Here is a 17241-nt window from a genome sequence, read left to right on the forward strand (position 1 = left end):
GAGGACTTCAAACGGGGCACCAGGTTTGTTGCAACACCGGAAGTTACCGCTTTAACCGGAAGTAATTACGTTGTCGTAGAACATGGTGTAACACGAAAAAGATAGTTTAACTTTCATTACTACAACAGAGGACTTAATGTATAGCTGATTTCAGGACAGTTGGATAACGAACGTTTTAAGTGAGTTAACTGTTATAATTTACAAAACAGCTATTTATCATTTCCAGTTAGAGAAAACGAGCCGATTACGTCAGCTAACGTTAGCTTTTGCTAGTAAATAGTAATATAATCTTGTCTTTAACATGTGTTTCCTCCACAGATGCAGGTCTGTGTAGATCCATGTAACGTTAGTTAGTTGTCTTTTTGAGGTTAACATTCTAAAATAGTCAAATAAATACTGTTAGCTTAACTTTAGCTAAATTGTTGTTGAATTCATATCTGGGCCCGATACAATGACCAAATGATCATAGCTTACGTTATAACGCATTACAAATATAACATAATGGAGCTAGATTCATCTTATTGTTTCTTTTTTTTTTACAATACCATAACCGTCGTGTTACTTTGCTTATTGTAACGTCCAGAGATGTCCATGTCCCATCTGTATGGGAGGAGAGAGGAGGAAGAGGAAGGTGTTGAGGTGGAGAGCTTTGAGGTGACGGACTGGGATCTGGCCAATGAGTTCAATCCAGAACGTCGCAGACACAGGCAGACCAAGGACCAGGCCACCTATGGCATCTGGGCAGACAGGGACTCAGACGAGGATGAGAGGCCTAGCTTTGGAGGCAAGAAGTAAGGCATCGGTTTATTTTTGTTTCTGCCCCAATGCTCCTGATGATGTACTTTATTCTAGACCCATACATAACAAACAACACAAACATAACTCTAATACCAACCAGCTATCTTTGATACATCTAACCATAACCTAACCTATTCCCCAATGGGAAAAACACAAATCTATTGGGGGGGGGTCATCAAATTATACCCCATTGTAGTCATCCAAACAGAAATATGTGTATGTATATACTTTTTTTTGTTCTAGAACCAAAGACTACACTGCTCCAGTAAACTTTGTGAGTGCCGGACTGCGTAAGGCTGCAGCTGAGGAGAAGCAGCAACAGGAAAAAGAAGAAGGAGGCTCTGATGACTCTGAAGATGATGGTCCTTCAGCTCCTCCCCCTGCTCGGGGAACTGCACCTAAAAAACTTCAGATGGTAAATTTAGTTGTCTCTGTATTAGTACGAGTTGCAATATATTCTGTAATTGTATGCTGTCATGCTTGTGCTTCTAGATAAATATATATTTCTTTTTGCTAGGGTAATATCCGGGGTAGCCAGTCTCAGAGGTTTGCAGGTGGCATACAGTCTGGCAAAGGCATCGGTAACTGGGAGAAGCACACAAAGGGAATTGGACAAAAACTTCTGCAGAAAATGGGCTACCAACCTGGCAAAGGCCTGGGCAAGAATGCTCAAGGTGGGTGGGCACGAGGAGGCTATGTGTTAAACATTTAGTGTGTCTTTTACAGTAGTGTCAGACTACAGTGGATATTCTCTGATTTTGCAACATCTTATTTCTGCAGGTATTATAAACCCCATTGAGGCAAAGCTTCGTAAGGGCAAGGGAGCAGTGGGTGCTTATGGCAATGAGCGAACCCAGCAGAGTCTCCAGGATTTCCCAGTAGTTGACTCAGAGGAAGAGGAGGAAAAGGTAAAAAAAGTTTCCTCTTTTTTTGAGCTACACCCACAAGTGAGATTGTATCATTATTTTGACGTTATTTCCAATGTGTAGGAGTTTCAGAAGGAGCTTGGCCAGTGGCGTAAGGATCCTGCAGGGTCTGTAGGAAAGAAGAAACCCAAGTACTCCTACAGAACTGTAGATGAGCTGAAGGCTAAAGGCAAGCTGGCAGGGCGCAGTACAACAGCATCTGCTGGAGAGTTGGCACAGGTCAAGGTATGTTTGAAGAGACTCTCACAGTAACGTTATTGGAGTATTTTTAATTATGCATCAGGAACTTTATTTATGCTTTTACACTTGTTCCTAACCCCTTTGGATGAAATCATAATCTTATTTTCCCATAACTGTTCCCTTTTCAGGTAATAGATATGACTGGAAGAGAGCAAAAGGTTTATTACAGTTACAGTCAGATGTCCAACAAGCACAGTGTCCCAGATGAAGGCCCACCAAGCTTGTCCACTCAGGATCAGAAGGGATCTGGCTTTGCTCTCCCTGAACTCGAACATAACCTGCAGCTACTGATCGACCTCACAGAACAGGACATATTACAGGTATGAAGCAACCAATAATATCTGCCAGAATATCCACGCTGACAACTCTCTACATATTTCTGTGTACCACTCTGGTACTTCTCCTACTCTTTCCACACACTGACACGCTTTTTCTTTTGCCTTCCTATTTTACCACCTCGAGTAGTCCGCCAGACGTCTGCAGCATGAAAAGGACGTAGTTGTGTCTCTGAGCCACGAGTCACGAGCTCTGCAGAGCAGACTGGATGCAGAGCAAGATGCCATTCAGAGAATGGAGGCCATTCTGGCATTGGTGGGGCGTTTCCCTTCTGGGGAGATGGCACCTGGGGAGGCACCCACCCTGCAGGTGCATATACAGTGAACACACAAAGGCAAACCGTTATCAGGCTGTTTTAAGATCATTTCTACTTTCTATGTTATTAAATCAACATAGCTGACATAGGTGCCTTTTTTATCTTTCTTCAGGAGTGCGCACAGATCTTTGAGATTTTACAAACCGAATATTATGAAGAATACAAAACTATGGGATTGGCGGACCTAGCTGTAGCTGTTGTTCAGCCATTACTCAAAGAGAAACTTCGCTCCTGGGACCCTCTTAAGGTATGTGTTTGCAATTCACTCCTGCTGGGGGGACTTGCATATCACTTCCTTAAGCTCATCATTGGTAAGCTTCCACTTTTCATATTGTTCTTTCGTCATTTCAGGACAGCTCTTTTTGTCTGGAAGACATCGGTCAGTGGAGAGCAATCCTGGAGTCCAGAGACCTTCACAGCAGTGCCCCAGATTCAAACATGGACCCTTACCACAGGTAATTTTACACCCACAAACTTAGCTGTGCACCAGCAGTCACATGATTTTATCTTACTGGCCTGGCGTTGAAGCCTGTTTTTGATGACGTGTTTGGGATGCATGTGTCCTGTCTTTGCCGGTCCAGACTATTGTGGGAAGTGTGGGTCCCCGTGATGCGGCCCTGTGTAACAGCCTGGCAGCCTCGTATAGTGGAGCCAATGGTGGACTGCGTGGAAATGTGGGCTCCTATTCTCCCCCTGTGGATCCTGGATCACCTGATGGAGCAGCTGATCTTACCCCGACTACAACGCGAGGCAAGCCATATCTCTACTTAAAGACCCACTCCCTTAAATGTGGAGAAACGGCAATGGTGTAGATGATTTCACATAATCTAGTTTTTATTGATTTCTGTTTACTGATTGATAGGTGGATAACTGGAACCCGTTAACTGACACGGTCCCCATCCACTCCTGGATCCATCCCTGGCTGCCTCTGCTTCGAGCTCGTCTTGAGCCTCTTTACCCCCCAATCAGGAGCAAACTCTCCAATGCCTTGCAGCGATGGCATCCCGGCGACACGTCAGCCCGCCTCATCCTGCAGCCTTGGAAAGACGTTTTCACACCGGGTGCATGGGAGGCCTTCATGGTGAAAAATATCATTCCTAAACTTGGTATGTCTTTAAATATGGCTTTGCCGTGTAAGAACATGTATTTCCCTGCAGTCTTTTTGTTCCACGTCTCTCCTTTTGCCCACGGTGTTGCTTCTTTTTATGATGGCTTCTGTGTCCCTCGTCAGCGCTGTGTCTGGAGGAGCTCGTCATCAACCCTCACCAGCAGCAGATGGAGCCATTTAACTGGGTGATGGACTGGGAGGGCATGTTGTCCCCCTCCAGTCTCGTGTCCCTGCTGGACAAAAACTTCTTTACAAAGTGGTTGCAGGTCAGTTAATCTCCTTACACTGAACAGACAAATAATTAAGATGCACGTAGACACATTTGATTATTGTATACATTAAATTTGATGAAAGGTTTGTTTTATCTGACTTTGTTATATGTATTTGTTTTTCTTATTATAGGTCCTGTGTTCATGGTTGAGCAACAGTCCTAACTATGAGGAAATCACAAAATGGTACCTGGGCTGGAAAAGCATGTTTAGTGAGGCCTTGCTGTTACAGCCGCTCATTAAAGAGAAATTCAACGAAGCTCTGGACATCATGAACCGTGCAGTGTCTTCAGGCATGGGTTCGTATTCAAACAGTCTCATAATAAACTAAGGAAACCTAGAGAACAGCATTCCTTTATGAAATTATGATTCCTCTCCTGCATAACACTACAGCACTTTTTCATTTCCACAGGTGGATATATGCAACCTGGTGCAAGGGAGAATATTGCATATCTAACCCAGACCGAGAGACGAAAGGACTTCCAGTATGAAGCGATGCAGGAGCGCAGAGATGCCGAGAGTGTGGCTCACAGAGGCGTCAGTGCCGGTGTGCCGACCAATTTCAAAGATCTTATCCAGACAAAGGCAGAGGAGAACAACATTGTCTTTATGCCCGTAGTGGCCAAACGGCACGAGGGCAAACAGCTGTACACTTTTGGGCGTATAGTCATCTACATAGACCGAGGGGTTGTTTTTGTGCAAGGAGAGAAGACTTGGGTGCCCACGTCTTTGCAGAGTCTGATAGATATGGCCAAGTGAGAGAGGACCGACTGATTCTTTGTCCTACTTATTGTTAAAGAGCATCTGTAGAGCAAACCTTTATGTAACTTCAGTATGCTGATCCTTGTGTCATGTGTCTTTGTACAATTTTAAAGTCTCACTAGAACTGTGAATAAATCCTTTTGGAATGTATGTGGCTTCTTTTGTTTTAGTTTTAATCAGATGTGACATATTCAAGTAATGCAGTTGAACAGTATAGTTCCTATGGTGTATATATTGTATTGGTTGGTTTGCAGGTGCAGGTTCAACATAAGCAAGTACATTTCCCCTACTTCTATAGCTAACTGCAAATCATTTGCAAATTAGGCTGCACCTTATAACCTTTCAAAACCGATGCGTCTAAACTAGGACTATACTGTATAAGTGTTTGTGTAGTGTTAGTGTTTTTCAATGACTTGCAATACCTGTTATTTTCTTTTCTGTAGGTGGCAGTGTAGCTGCTGGTTTATCAAGCCAACCGCGTTCTTTTTGTTTGACCAAACGGGGCTTCCGTCAATCTTGGGCGCCTTGCAGTTTAACAGAGTACCCTGCGTAAGCTACATGTGCATTTAGGCACGATTTTAAAAATATCTGACATATTTTTTTGCAACGCTTAGGTACGTGCTTGTTTATACATACAAAATAAAACGTACATTATATTAACTGTCCCGTAACTACGATTTGAAAGCTGCCTTTATAAGCCGACATGCTCGCGGTTGTTAGCCATCAAGCTAACGTTAGTCGGCCATTGCAGAGCCACAGTGCTAACAATAGCTAGCTGGCTATGCTATATAACCTTATAACAGTTACTCTCTGACCCTTACTGTAACTAACCTAGCTAACGTGTTTCATCAGTTCATTGATGTGTTTTGTTCTATTAAGCCTATATATACACTATCTTCATACACAGCCGGTCATGTCGTCGGAGGCCCTGAAGAAGCGAAAGACCAAGGTTGTCCGCAGCGAGGGAGGAACCCCGGAGACCAAGCGGGGTCGCGGAGACGCAGATCAGCAGGTAACTTAAAGTTAGGACACCGCCGGGTGGGTTAGGGTGAGCTTTGGGTTGGGTTAGGATTGGGTTTTGGGTAATGGAGGGGCAGGAGTGAGTGGGAAGCAGAAGGACTTTGGTCAAAGACGTCTGTCATTGGCCAAGATACAGTAATCCGAACAGTAGAGCAGTAGAGTTTGTTTTTAGATTGAAGTAAAGTTCTCAATCCACTCGAGTGAGGTAAATCTTATACAAAAATTCTCTTCTTGGGATCTGGATGAACATGTAACTCTTTGCTGGTTCTGAGACCTGACTACTCGGCCACTCGTCACTTGGCTGCTATTTACGTTGTAACAGATTTAACACTTCCGCTCACATCAAGTCAAAGCAGGACCAACCGTGGTGTTGATCAGCTGTTTGTGTTCATGGAAGGTTTCTTATTTTTCCAGGATGTGCGCGTGTACAGCGAGGAGGTGGAGCTGGACGGCAGGGACCCCGAGCAGGACTTCATTCAGTACAAAGAGTCCTGTGAGAGTTTGGCTGGACTCATGAGTGAGATCCTGGATCTGAAAGGCAATGGAGCCAAAGACGGTGTAAGAATCAGATGTTTAAGACCACTGTCTGTAACTACTTAGTCGTTCAAAACCAATTTCACAGTCAGTTTTTGTTTGGAGTAATCACACTCATCAAAGTGATTTGCAAGCTTTATACATACAGTTTGCAGTATTGGTAAATCTAATACATCAATCTTGTATATATGTGCTAACCCAACAATTGTGTGTGTAACACAATGATGAAGTCTGACTGGTTTTGTCATTGCAGTGTGCTGAGGTCGAGCAGAAACGCATGCAGAGCTGCATCCACTTCATGAACCTGAAAAAACTCAATCGTTTGGCTCATATGCGACTAAAGAGGGGCAGAGACCAGACACATGAGGTAACCACAACTCTCAAAGGCCATCAAACTTCCATGAAAAGCTTAAATTCTCTCCATTACATCCATTTGTTGAGTGAATACTCCCTTAAGTGTCGTCAAACACCTAGAATGTTGTTTGTCCTCTTAGATCTTGAACTTAGGTAGCTGTTGTCAGCCGATAAAAAGTACACACACTCTTTCATTTAGATTTCATTGATCCAGTTTTGAATCCTGCTTATTGATCCGTGTTATTATTGAGTCCTGAGTGCCGCCATGTTGTTTGGCATATATTTATTTTCTGGGTTGGGTTTGTAAACCAACCGTAACCACCTTTTTTTCCCCTCAGGCAAAGCAGAGAGTGGATGTGCTGCACCTTCAGTTACAAAACCTGCTGTATGAAGTTATGCATCTTCAGAAAGAGATCAGCAAATGTCTGGAGTTCAAGTCAGTACCAAATATATCAATAGCAGCAGAAAATACACTGAATTTAAGCATTGTTGTATTCAAAAAGATATATATCAAGAAAGATTTGAACATGCCGTTCCCTGATCCAGGTCCAAGCATGAAGAAATAGACTTGGTGCCCGAGGAGGAGTTCTATCAGGAGGCCCCACAGGAGATTTCCAGGCCTCAGCTCACAAAAAATGATCCTCACCAGCTCACACTGGCTCGACTGGACTGGGAGCTTGAACAGCGGAAGAGGTATGCGACCTTCCTCAGAACAAAGAGAGCCTTGATAATTTGGGGGTTTTAGAGCAGCGGTTAAAAGTTTCTGCTTGGATGCAGGTTGGCAGAGAAATACAAGGAGTCACAAACATCAAAGGAGAAGATCCAGAAGAGCATCGAGGTGAAGAAGGAACATCTGACAAGCTTACAGCCAGGACTCAACGCCATCATGCAGGTATAACTACAGTTTAGGTGCAATATTTAAGAGGTATTGAGTTTTGATAGATTCACCCTGTCTTGGTTGCAGTTCTATTTACTCAGAGTACTGTTTTTGAAATTATTTGAAAATGCATTGCTCATTTATGATTTATGATATTAACGACTTAATCTGTTGGCTCATTGAGGTGCCGGCGGTAACTGATGCACATTGAATGGACGCCGCACATGAATCCCCTCAATGACGGCATTATTCCTGCTGTCTGCTCGTTCCCAGGCCTCCATACCAGTACAAGAGTACCTGTCCATGCCTTTTGAACAGGCACAGATTCAGACGGAGGTTGCTCGCCACCTGCCTCCACCTCTCTATGTCCTGTTTGTCCAAGCCAATGCCTACGGCCAGGCCTGTGGTATGTTGTCATGTCTTATGTTTCAACACAAAGTCAAGTTGTTTCTTATGGGATGTAAGACCTGATTGTCATGATTTACCTTTGTTTTCCATTTCAGACAAGAACCTGTGTGTCTCAATAAGTGGTGATGTGGATGAGGCCAAGGCGCTGTCCAAACCCCCAGAAGACTCGCAGGGTACAAGCACGACTCTACACGTCTGCCATTGCACACACACACACTTTGATCTGCTCTCTGCAAAAACAAAAAAATGAATATTTGTGTCTCGTTGAATCCAGATGATGAGAGTGACTCCGATGCAGAGGAGGAACAGGAGAAAACGGTGAGTATTTACTTCCAACACATCACACACAGACACTCAGGTCAGTGAGTTCAACGATTTCTTATTATACTCGTCTTTGTAACGGACACAGAAATGGTCTCCGCTGTGACACGTTGTAGTCTGGCGGGTTGGAGAGAAGCCACTATCGATCTCTTCCTGCTTCCGGACGGAGATCTAGACCAAGAATGGCCAAGTGACTGTAACCTGAGCACGCCTCAGACATGCACTCTCTGTTGGGACGTTTCTCTTGTGGAGTCAATATGTAGTTTAAATAAAATGTGTTGCCTATTGTCACTAACCGACTCAGTGGAAAAGACAACGTACATTCCATTCACTTAACACAAACCGTAATTTACAAATATACACTTGTGAAAACAGGCAGGTAGCAGAGAATAAGCTATAGGAACATTAAAGAGTACGTTTTCACCTGAAGCACCTTCCTCCAGCCCTTTTTCAAATTTATTTAAATTCACAATGTCAGACGTGCCCTGCTTTCTTCTCATCTTCATCTCTTTTTTCTTTTTATTGACAGAAACGAAGAAGGCCAACTACAGGCGGGCAGCTGGATGACAAAAGACGGGAGATGCTGAAAAGGCACCCGCTGTCCCTTTGCTTGGACCTCAAGTGTAAAGGTAACTCATTCTACAGTCTTCATGACTCCAAACCCTAATGTCTGTGCATTCTGCACCTTTGCTCAGCCCATTTATTAGTCATCTGCAGTGAATCCTTAGCTGTGCTATTCCTACCAGATAGTAAGTGAAAAAAAAGTGAGCATGGCCGTGGTCTGCTATGATGTCATGACACCATGTGACCCTTGTGTTCCCTCTGCTGGCAGTGAAAGGAATAGTGACAGATTATAGGGGGATCTGCATTGCAGACATAACTCTACCTAAAGGGGGAGGAGGGTGGGAGAGAGAGACGCTTGCAGCATTGTGGGTCTGCAGCACCTACAACATGCTGTATGCATATTTTCTCACCGCCAGTCGTCCTCCAACCTTTGTTTGTGTTTCTAGTGCGTTTCTCTCCCCCCTGTTTTCCCCACTGCTGCAGTAGTCAATTGACTGCAGTAAAAGCAGAAAGTGAGCAGTGTAGGTGTTGGACAGTGTCCCTGAGTTAACTGATTGCAGAGAGTGGACAGGAAAGATGCCCATCAGCACAGTGTGTGTCCCCTTGCTACTGCTGCTTCCTGCCGTCACAACCACACCCTGTTGCTCATGAATGCGCTGCAGTGTAAAGAAACCCTCTGGGGACGCTCACTGGGAGGACTCATAAGGAGAGGGGGGGTAGAGAGAGTATTGAGCCAGTTATGGATTTGATTAATACCATGTTTTATCCATCATGTCTCCACAGATGGCAGCATCCTCCATCTCTACTTCTACTACCTGTTGAATCTGAATATTATGACGGTCAAGACCAAAGTCTCCACCTCCACGGACATAAACGCAGCCATCAGTGCAGGGTGTGTGTGTGTGTGTGTGTGTATATATATTGTATCATCTCTGTCTATGGCCTGTATTGTTTGTAAATATGTGTCTAATGATGGATTCCATGTCTCCTGCAAACCAAGCCTTACTGGTATAAACACGGTATCCAGGACCCGTGTCCCTGAAAGTAAAGTCTAATAAGATCTTCCTTTGCAGAGACCTGCTGAAACCAGACACTCTACTCAGCTGTCTCTACACAAACGACCAGGGACGAGAAACCCCCAATCCAGCTAATCGCTACCAGTTTGACAAAGTCGGGTGAGGATGTCGAGCACTCAAAGGACATGACAAGATATTAAGCAAAGCACAAATCCTGCAGAATTAACCCGTTATTTCCTACTAGGATTGTGTCCTTTGCTGATTATGTTGACGATCTGGGCCATCCCTACACGTGGGTTCAGAGTCTAGGAGGACTTCATTTTCCCAAAGACCCTACAGAGGTGTGTGTTGAAATCCAGTACTGTCCCAGATGTGCAAAGGTACCCAGTGCTACTGCCACATCATCTTGATGCGTTGTCACGTTTCTCTTCCAGGGCGTGCGCCTCGGCAGCTCTCTGAGTGCCAGCCACATGGAGAGCACCATGAAGCTGCTGAGGGGGCGACTCCTGTCCCGCTTGGCTTTGCACAAACAGTTTGCATCGCTCGGTACGTTGCATGTAAATGACTACGCATCGAGCGCTCCCCAAGAGGAGACGGGACGTTGTGAGTGAGTGGGTTTGTTTGTGCTTCTGCCCTCAGAGCACAGCATCATCCCGGTCTCCAGTGAGTGTCAGCACCTCTTTCCTGCCAAGATCCTCACGCGCTTAGCTCGCTGGACGCAGTCCACTCAGCAGGAGTACATGGTGTGCACACATTTAAACACACGTATGCACACACTTTCAAAAAACTAAAATAAAGCACATGTCTTACTGTGATGCTTTTCTTTCTTGGTAGGACCTGCCATACACGCGTCATGTGACTGAGGCTGGGCTGGCAAAGGAGACGGACCTGTACTTCATGGCTGTGGTGGAGAGGGGCACAGGTACAATACTGGCATTCATAATAGAGTTTGCCTTTATTGATTTCTGTGTGTCGTATATAACCAACCCGCTTTGATCTTCTTGCTCAGCTCGTCTCCATGCCGCTGTGGTGCTGAATCCCCGTTACCCAGAAATCTCCCCTCTATTCTCCCTGTCCCTCAACTGGAAGGGAGAGCGCAGTGGACGCACCGATGACAACCTTCGAGTATGAGCATTTTTCAATATTGATCACTCTTGTTCCGTAAGCTCATTTTACATCTTCATATTTCAGGCTCTAACCGGCTCATCTTTTCCTTTTTTAGGCCGTGGAGAGCGAGGTCAACGTGTTCAAAAATGAACTGCAGGGACCACGACCAGGACACCAGCTCCTGACCAATCAGTTTGTACGCCTCTGTGTCTGCCTGGATGTGTATTTGGAGACTGAAGAACAGGACGACAGCGTGGAGGGACCTCGAGAGTTTCCCAGAGAAAAGATGTGTCTGCGCACTGTCAGGTACACCGTCCCAAGACGCTGTTAGTAGATGGTCAAAAGACAGATCAGCTTCTGAATACATGCACCATATCTCTGACATCTCCTTCTCTTCCTCAGGGGTCCAAATCGCCTGAAGCCGTTCAAGTACAACCACCCGCAGGGTTTCTTCAGTCACCGCTAGAATTATCCCGGTGATTCTCACAACTGTAACTGTAACCTCAGGAGTATCTTTGTGGCTCTTTCACCCACAAGGTATTCTTTTTTTTTTTAAGTGTTTTTACTTGTTTGAAAATAAAGGAACACTGTGTTATTTTCTTGGATGAGCGTGTGTCTGGTCTATTTGAGGCTCTGTTGCACCGATGCTTTGGTTTCTCCATTTTATCACACTCCGCTGCTCTATTTATAGGCACTAGCTGAGTCATTTCCCCAGTGAATTGCGTGCATGGAATATGATATTTGGTATATTTTGTAGTCAGTGGTTAGCTTTTGACCTTTCATTTTTCATCCCTAATGTTTTAGCAGAAGAAAAAGCACTTGTTCAGGATGCTGATGCTAAATCCCTCAAGGATTACACTAATTTCATGATTAGATGGCTCCGGTCTACGGAAGTGTTAAACAGCACTAATTTTCCTGCACATTGGAGTGCTAATCTGCTAAAAGCCACTGGCTCTTAATACTCATTGAGTTACTGCAATTAGAGACTTCTCATACTTTTACCTTCCTGGTTTGTTTTGTATCTCAAAACAAGTGTACTTCTATGAAAGAAATGTTTGAAATGGATATTTTCCATTCGGTAAAAACAAAATATGAATGTTTTAGGGACCGCAGGGAGAAAAAGACATTTGTATCTTCGTGTTTTGCGACGTGGTTGATGATCCCGTTACTACGGAGCCATCTATAAATAAAGACTTAAGACTCTTTGTTGTGTAGAAGCAAGCAGCACTGCTCCTGGTTTAAACATGAGCGTGGTCTCTGGGACGTGAGGAAGGGTGCAGCGGCTGCTGTGGGTGGGTCCAGCCCCCCCCCCACCTCCCTCCTCAGCCGCAATGCAGTACAGTTACTCGCAGCATTTACCTTACAGGCCTCACCTTGTAAGGTAAATCCTTCACAAATCCTCCCTTGCAGTCATCAAGCTATTGTTTGTTTGCAGAAGTAAACACATTCTCCCAAAAGCCAACATGTTTAATTTTTTTTCATTCTTTATTTATCTGTTTCATATTGCATATTCTCAGCAGTTTATACATAACATACTCATCATTGTCCTAGCAGTGCAGACCACAAGAGTGAGACGCTGCAGTTCACCTGTCAGGGGAAGCTGCTTTAAGGTGCACAACAAGCAAAACGCAGCTCTTTCTTACTGTCGTATCTGTAAATATAATATAGACATTTGTATCTCCTTAAATATATGTTTTTATATTCAATATCTGTCACAATCATTAGCTTGACATTATTTTGACATCTCTAACCCTTGAAGGCTTTTGCAGCAGTCCCCGTCAGCGGGATTCACTTTAAATGCACTTGATATTAATTAAGGGCAGTCGTCATATTCACGATAAGAGTTAAGAGCATTCTGCATTCACTAGTCATACATCAGAAGCATCGGGGGGGGTGTAATGGCCATACTTAGGGAGCACGGGGTAATTTGCTACAGAGATCACTATTGCTTACATACCATCACCTGCTTAAAGCGCCTGATCTGAGCAGCTGGGTACTTCCAACCCCTTTTCTCCTGCTCGTTAACCTCCCCTCCTCCTTCACAGTTCTTTGGCATCTCCACCTCGTCCTCGGCTCGTGCCTCAAATCACAGCCTTTCACACTCACTTCTTGGCCTTCTCCTCGGGGGCCGCCTTTGACTCCGTGCCAGGAGACTTCTCCGCCTTCCCTTCCTCCTTCACCTCCTTACTCTCTTCTTTACCTGCTTCCTTTTTTTGCTCTGGCTTCTTCTCATCTTTTTTGCTCTCAGTTTTCTCGGGTTCTGCTTTAGGTACAGACTTCTCCTCCGGCTTCTTCTCCTCTGGCTTCTTCTCTTCTGGTTTCTTCTCCTCTGGCTTCTTCTCCTCTGGCTTCTTCTCCTCCGGCTTCTTCTCCTCCTTCTTTACCTCTGTTTTCCCAGGCTCCGCCTTGGGGGCGGGCTTTGGCTCAGGCTCGGCCTTCTCTGATTTAGGAGCAGCGGGTTTCTCCTCCTTGGCGGGGGGAGCAGCCTCTTTGGGCTCAGACTTGGGGGCCGGTTTGTCCTCTGAAGGCTTGCTGGGAGCAGCCGGTTTAGACTCGTCATCCATCTTTGGCGCTTCCTCTTCCTTGCTGTCTTTCTTTGCATCTGCTTGGTCTGCCTTTTCTGGCTCTTTCTCCTTGGGCTCTTTCTTCTTCTCGTCCTCCTTCACAGGCTGTTCTTTCTCCTTCTTCTCCTCTTTGACAGGCTGAGGTTTCTCCTGTAATTTCTCCTCTTTAGGGGTGTCTTCGGCAGCGGCAGGCTTGACCTTCTCCTTCTCTGGAGACGGTGGCTCAGGGGTTTTGGGACGAGGAGATTTTGAATCAGGGGATTTGCTGGTTGGGGACTTTGACTCGTCTCCTGCCGGGGATTTGACCTCAGGGGACTTAGCCGGTGATTTGGGCATCGGTGATTTGGCTGCTGGTGATTTGGGCATCGGTGATTTGGCTGCTGGTGATTTAGATTGGGGGGATGTTTGTGGAGATTTAGACACAGGTGATTTGACAGCAAGTGAGTCAGGCACAAGAGATGCAGCCTTTTCTGTAGATTTGGAATCATCATCTACCTCAGCAGCCTCCTCAGCCGTCTCTTCTCCCTTTTCTTCCTCCTTCTCTTCTTCTCCCTCTCCTTCCTTATCTTCTCCTTCCACACCTTCCTCCTCCTCCTCCTCCTCCTCTTTGGTTTCTTCGCCTTCCTCTTCTCCTTTCTCTTCCTCCTCCTCTTCATCTGCCTCCTCTGTCACCTCTGTGACCTGGGTCTCATCGGTCTGTTCTTCCACTATGACGGTGTCTGACATCTCCTCTCCTTTCACCTTCATGTGGGAAGAGATTCTGCTCCCCATGTAAGAGTACGGACCTCCTCCTGACACGAAGCGATTCTCCTCGCCCTCGAGCAACTTCCTGTTTCAAAGACAAAGACACAGTCAGCAATAATGTCGATAACTCGTGTCATCAAGAAGCCGAATAATGATTTGTATCATGTGTAAACGCTGACTAACCTATAGGCGGCAATCTCAATATCTAAAGCCATCTTCACGTTCAGCAGCTCCTGATAGTCCTTCAGCTGGCTAGCCATCTCCCATTTGGTACTTTTCAGCTCATTGTCCAGCTGGTTGATGGTCGCCTGCAAAAGGAAAACACGTAGCCTCACAGGTCAAATGTCATAAAGAAAGGAGGTGAAAATAAAGTGGGTTTTGCCTGTGTGGGACAAGTGTGATGTTTGTGTGCGTTTCCTGCCTGTAGGGAGTTGAGGTCGTCGTGGTGTCTGTCTTCACTTTCCACGCACTGCCTCTCCAGCGACTCCTTGGTACCCCGAAGAGTCTCCAGCTCGATCGTGCGGCTCTGGAGCTGGCGGCGGTACTCTACGATTTCCTCCTGGCTTCCCCGAATTGCACCTTGGTTGGACCGAGCAGCTTCGGAGAGATGCTCCATACGCACTGCGATATTGCATACGCAAGAATGTATTCAAAAATCACATTTGCTGCCTCATTGACCAGCTACCAAAGACAGCTGTCTTTCTGCTTTCTCGTTAATCCAATAGATATTCATAGTTTTTGACTTTGTTTGTCTAGTTCCTGAGACATTTGACATTCATCTCTACAGTCTCTACTGGGAGCCTGAGTGACCTTGGCAGTGTCCATCTGGCAGTCAGTTATCTGACTCAGCTCCCGCCCTCCTCCGAGCGTGAATGAGCCAGGATGCTGCAGTCAGCTGGACACCACACAGGGAAGGTCATTCGCTTCGCACCTTTCACTGGTTATCAAGTCAGCATGTAGATGTGCAGCCAAAGTTCATTAAGTGCTGTGTGGCACGCCGCTCAGATAAACCCTCCTTGGCCTTCAGAGCTGTTGATTGTGAATTTGTGCTGAATCGCAAAGGTCAGTGTAATCGTAAAGGGGAGAGTTACATCCGTCATCCATCATCTATCATGTACTTGTGTAGCTTACTTACATTCTTGGTGAACCCAGTGCAAAAAACTGTGCAATCTCACGCAGACACGCAGCAGACACCCACTGTGACCGACACGGAGAGTGCAAATTAATAATCTCCTGAAGGGCTTGCCTTAAATACAAATGACCCTTCTGCGGCAGCGTTGCACCCACAGAAATGTGCACTGGTTAAATGAGTGATTATACATTAAATAGCCTTTTCATCTATCTGCATTCTATAATCAATATTCTGCCTAGACTCGGTTTGCTTGTGGTCCGAAATGTCCTTTCTTGTTTGTGTTGGAGCAGGTTGGTGGGATAATAGTGACCATTTGTCTGCTAAACTGCAAATATTTAGATCTCAGCCTATTTAAAAAGTAAGTGACCCTTGAAACGAGGGCAAAACATCACATCACAGGGCTACAGTTGGGCCACAGAATAATGACTGATGAAAACAGCCTGGGATGACTTTAGACTTCAGCTCCGTGCACAGAGAACACGTTTGTTTCACCCAACTCACCTCTGAACCATTCCTCCGCTTGCGTGGAGCTCTTGGATGCGTGGCCGTCCAGCTGCGCACGGATCTCCCGCAGAGCGCCGGTGACGTCAGTCTTAACCGCGTCCCGCATGTCGAAGCTCACCTGTGCGCCGTGAATCTGCTGCAGGAGCTCCGACACTTCTTCCTCGTGGTTCTTCTTCAGGAAAACGGCCTCCTCCTCCAACGCGCGGAGCTTCTTGTCCAGCTCCGTGCGCGCCATCCGGCACTCGTCGACGTACTTTTTCATGGCGCGCGCCGCAGCATCCAACTCTTCCCGGTTGCGCGCCTCGTCTTCCAGCCGGACCCGCAGCTGCTGGATGTCCTCCTCCAGGTGCTCATGCTCCAGAGCCGTGCGGGTCTTCTCCCCGGTCAGCTGCTGCAGCAGATCCCTCAGGTCGCCCAGCTCTCGCTCGTAGTGCTCCCCGATCGAGGCGCGCCCGGCGTTGCTCTGCCTCAGAGCCGCCGCTTCCGCCTCCAAGTTGCGGTTGTGCATCTCCAGGTTGCGCACCTTGTCGATGTACCCGGCGAACCGGTCGTTCAGAGTCTGCAGAATCTCCTTCTCGTTCCTCCGGCCCATGTCGCCGCTGAAGTTGTCCAAGGCGTCCGCGGAGGGTGGATGGCCGTGGGTGAGGCGGCGGCGCTGGGAGTGGAAGCCGCTGGAGGAGCCGGAGGCTGGCCGAGCCTTGCGGTACGAGGTCGGGCCGAAGAGGTGGTGCTCTACCGTGTAGCTCATGATGGCCGGACTGGATGAGGACTGACTGCAGTGGGAGCGGGAGCGCAGGGTTTATATAGGAGGAGGGAAAACTCTCTACTCAGCAACAAGACACAGCTCTATTTAAAGAGGTATCTGCCTGCGCAGGAATACGTTCCCCCTAATTAATGATGAGTTGTATTTATACTGAAGGTGTTAATAAAGGTGTGTTTCATCCAAGAAAAAAAGTCAGGCAATGTTTTTTTTTTACCATGTTAACAAATCATAGCATCAGTTTGACTCAGTGTGAAGATATTTTGCGCATAAATGCACTTGAATGGTGTAGTAGAATGTAGTGTGTTAAATAATTAAGACATTTTTCATTCATTTTGGGCCTCTTTGATGGTGTAAATTATTATTCCCCTTTTTTTCTAAACAGCCCTCATCGATTGTTAATTTTGCAAGGTACAAATTTGAAGAACTACATTTACATTTAGGGTGTGCTGTGGCTGAAGTGTGTGTGAACTGATTATGTGCAGTGTGTTCTGCTGATGCTCTGTAGCTGCTGCTGCAGTGTGAGTTTGCAGATCCACGCCGAACCCCTGTGGGAGTCACCTCCACTGCACTCCCTATGC

At 46.1% G+C, this 17241-nt stretch overlaps 3 protein-coding genes across 4 annotated transcripts; 2 read left to right on the forward strand and 1 right to left on the reverse strand.

Moving 5' to 3' along the window:
* Nucleotides 1-72: 72 nt before the first annotated feature.
* Nucleotides 73-4890, forward strand: tfip11 (tuftelin interacting protein 11). The gene is given in 17 exon segments (NM_001267643.1): nucleotides 73-179; nucleotides 584-791; nucleotides 1042-1213; nucleotides 1316-1472; nucleotides 1579-1706; nucleotides 1788-1908; nucleotides 1911-1916; nucleotides 1918-1949; nucleotides 2093-2284; nucleotides 2430-2609; nucleotides 2729-2863; nucleotides 2968-3071; nucleotides 3198-3366; nucleotides 3479-3722; nucleotides 3848-3990; nucleotides 4127-4292; nucleotides 4406-4890. Coding segments are annotated over 16 exon segments (2502 nt in total). The 5' UTR covers nucleotides 73-179; nucleotides 584-585; the 3' UTR covers nucleotides 4753-4890.
* A 222-nt stretch (nucleotides 4891-5112) lies between these two features.
* On the forward strand, nucleotides 5113-11561 carry thoc5 (THO complex 5). 2 transcript variants are annotated; one of them, XM_040194616.2, is made up of 20 exons: nucleotides 5113-5369; nucleotides 5663-5767; nucleotides 6190-6333; nucleotides 6563-6676; nucleotides 7002-7099; nucleotides 7210-7356; nucleotides 7441-7555; nucleotides 7814-7946; nucleotides 8044-8121; nucleotides 8223-8266; nucleotides 8799-8898; nucleotides 9617-9725; nucleotides 9907-10008; nucleotides 10094-10190; nucleotides 10284-10395; nucleotides 10489-10592; nucleotides 10684-10771; nucleotides 10859-10974; nucleotides 11072-11262; nucleotides 11359-11561. In XM_040194616.2, exons 2-20 carry the CDS (start codon nucleotides 5669-5671, stop codon nucleotides 11420-11422), a joined length of 2055 nt encoding a protein of 684 aa, XP_040050550.1. In that variant the 5' UTR covers nucleotides 5113-5369; nucleotides 5663-5668; the 3' UTR covers nucleotides 11423-11561. The 2 variants fall into 2 exon arrangements, with proteins under 2 accessions (XP_040050550.1, XP_040050549.1); XM_040194615.2 differs by having other exon boundaries at nucleotides 5179-5304.
* An 861-nt stretch (nucleotides 11562-12422) lies between these two features.
* LOC120830128 (uncharacterized) lies at nucleotides 12423-16848 on the reverse strand. The gene is made up of 4 exons (XM_040194614.2): nucleotides 15898-16848; nucleotides 14686-14885; nucleotides 14448-14572; nucleotides 12423-14349 (listed from the first exon to the last, which is right to left on the reverse strand). The coding sequence occupies exons 1-4, from the start codon at nucleotides 16646-16648 to the stop codon at nucleotides 13059-13061; spliced, it is 2367 nt and encodes a 788-aa protein (XP_040050548.2). The 5' UTR covers nucleotides 16649-16848; the 3' UTR covers nucleotides 12423-13058.
* Between the last annotated feature and the right edge of the window lie 393 nt (nucleotides 16849-17241).

This window comes from Gasterosteus aculeatus, chromosome 13 (assembly GCF_964276395.1).
Source record: "Gasterosteus aculeatus chromosome 13, fGasAcu3.hap1.1, whole genome shotgun sequence".
In the NCBI taxonomy this organism is placed as follows: Eukaryota; Metazoa; Chordata; class Actinopteri; order Perciformes; family Gasterosteidae; genus Gasterosteus; species Gasterosteus aculeatus.

Excerpts from the sequence above, each read along its gene's own strand:
- thoc5 (XM_040194616.2), top strand. The coding sequence starts at position 5,669 with ATGTCGTCGGAGGCCCTGAAGAAGCGAAAGACCAAGGTTGTCCGCAGC. Across the intron at positions 9,726-9,906 it reads AACGCAGCCATCAGTGCAGG|AGACCTGCTGAAACCAGACA; the intron begins GTGTGTGTGTGT and ends CTTCCTTTGCAG. Across the intron at positions 10,975-11,071 it reads GCACCGATGACAACCTTCGA|GCCGTGGAGAGCGAGGTCAA; the intron begins GTATGAGCATTT and ends TTCCTTTTTTAG.
- LOC120830128 (XM_040194614.2), bottom strand. The coding sequence starts at position 16,648 with ATGAGCTACACGGTAGAGCACCACCTCTTCGGCCCGACCTCGTACCGC. Across the intron at positions 14,886-15,897 it reads AGCGGAGGAATGGTTCAGAG|TGCGTATGGAGCATCTCTCC; the intron begins GTGAGTTGGGTG and ends GCAATATCGCAG. Across the intron at positions 14,350-14,447 it reads ATTGAGATTGCCGCCTATAG|GAAGTTGCTCGAGGGCGAGG; the intron begins GTTAGTCAGCGT and ends TCTTTGAAACAG.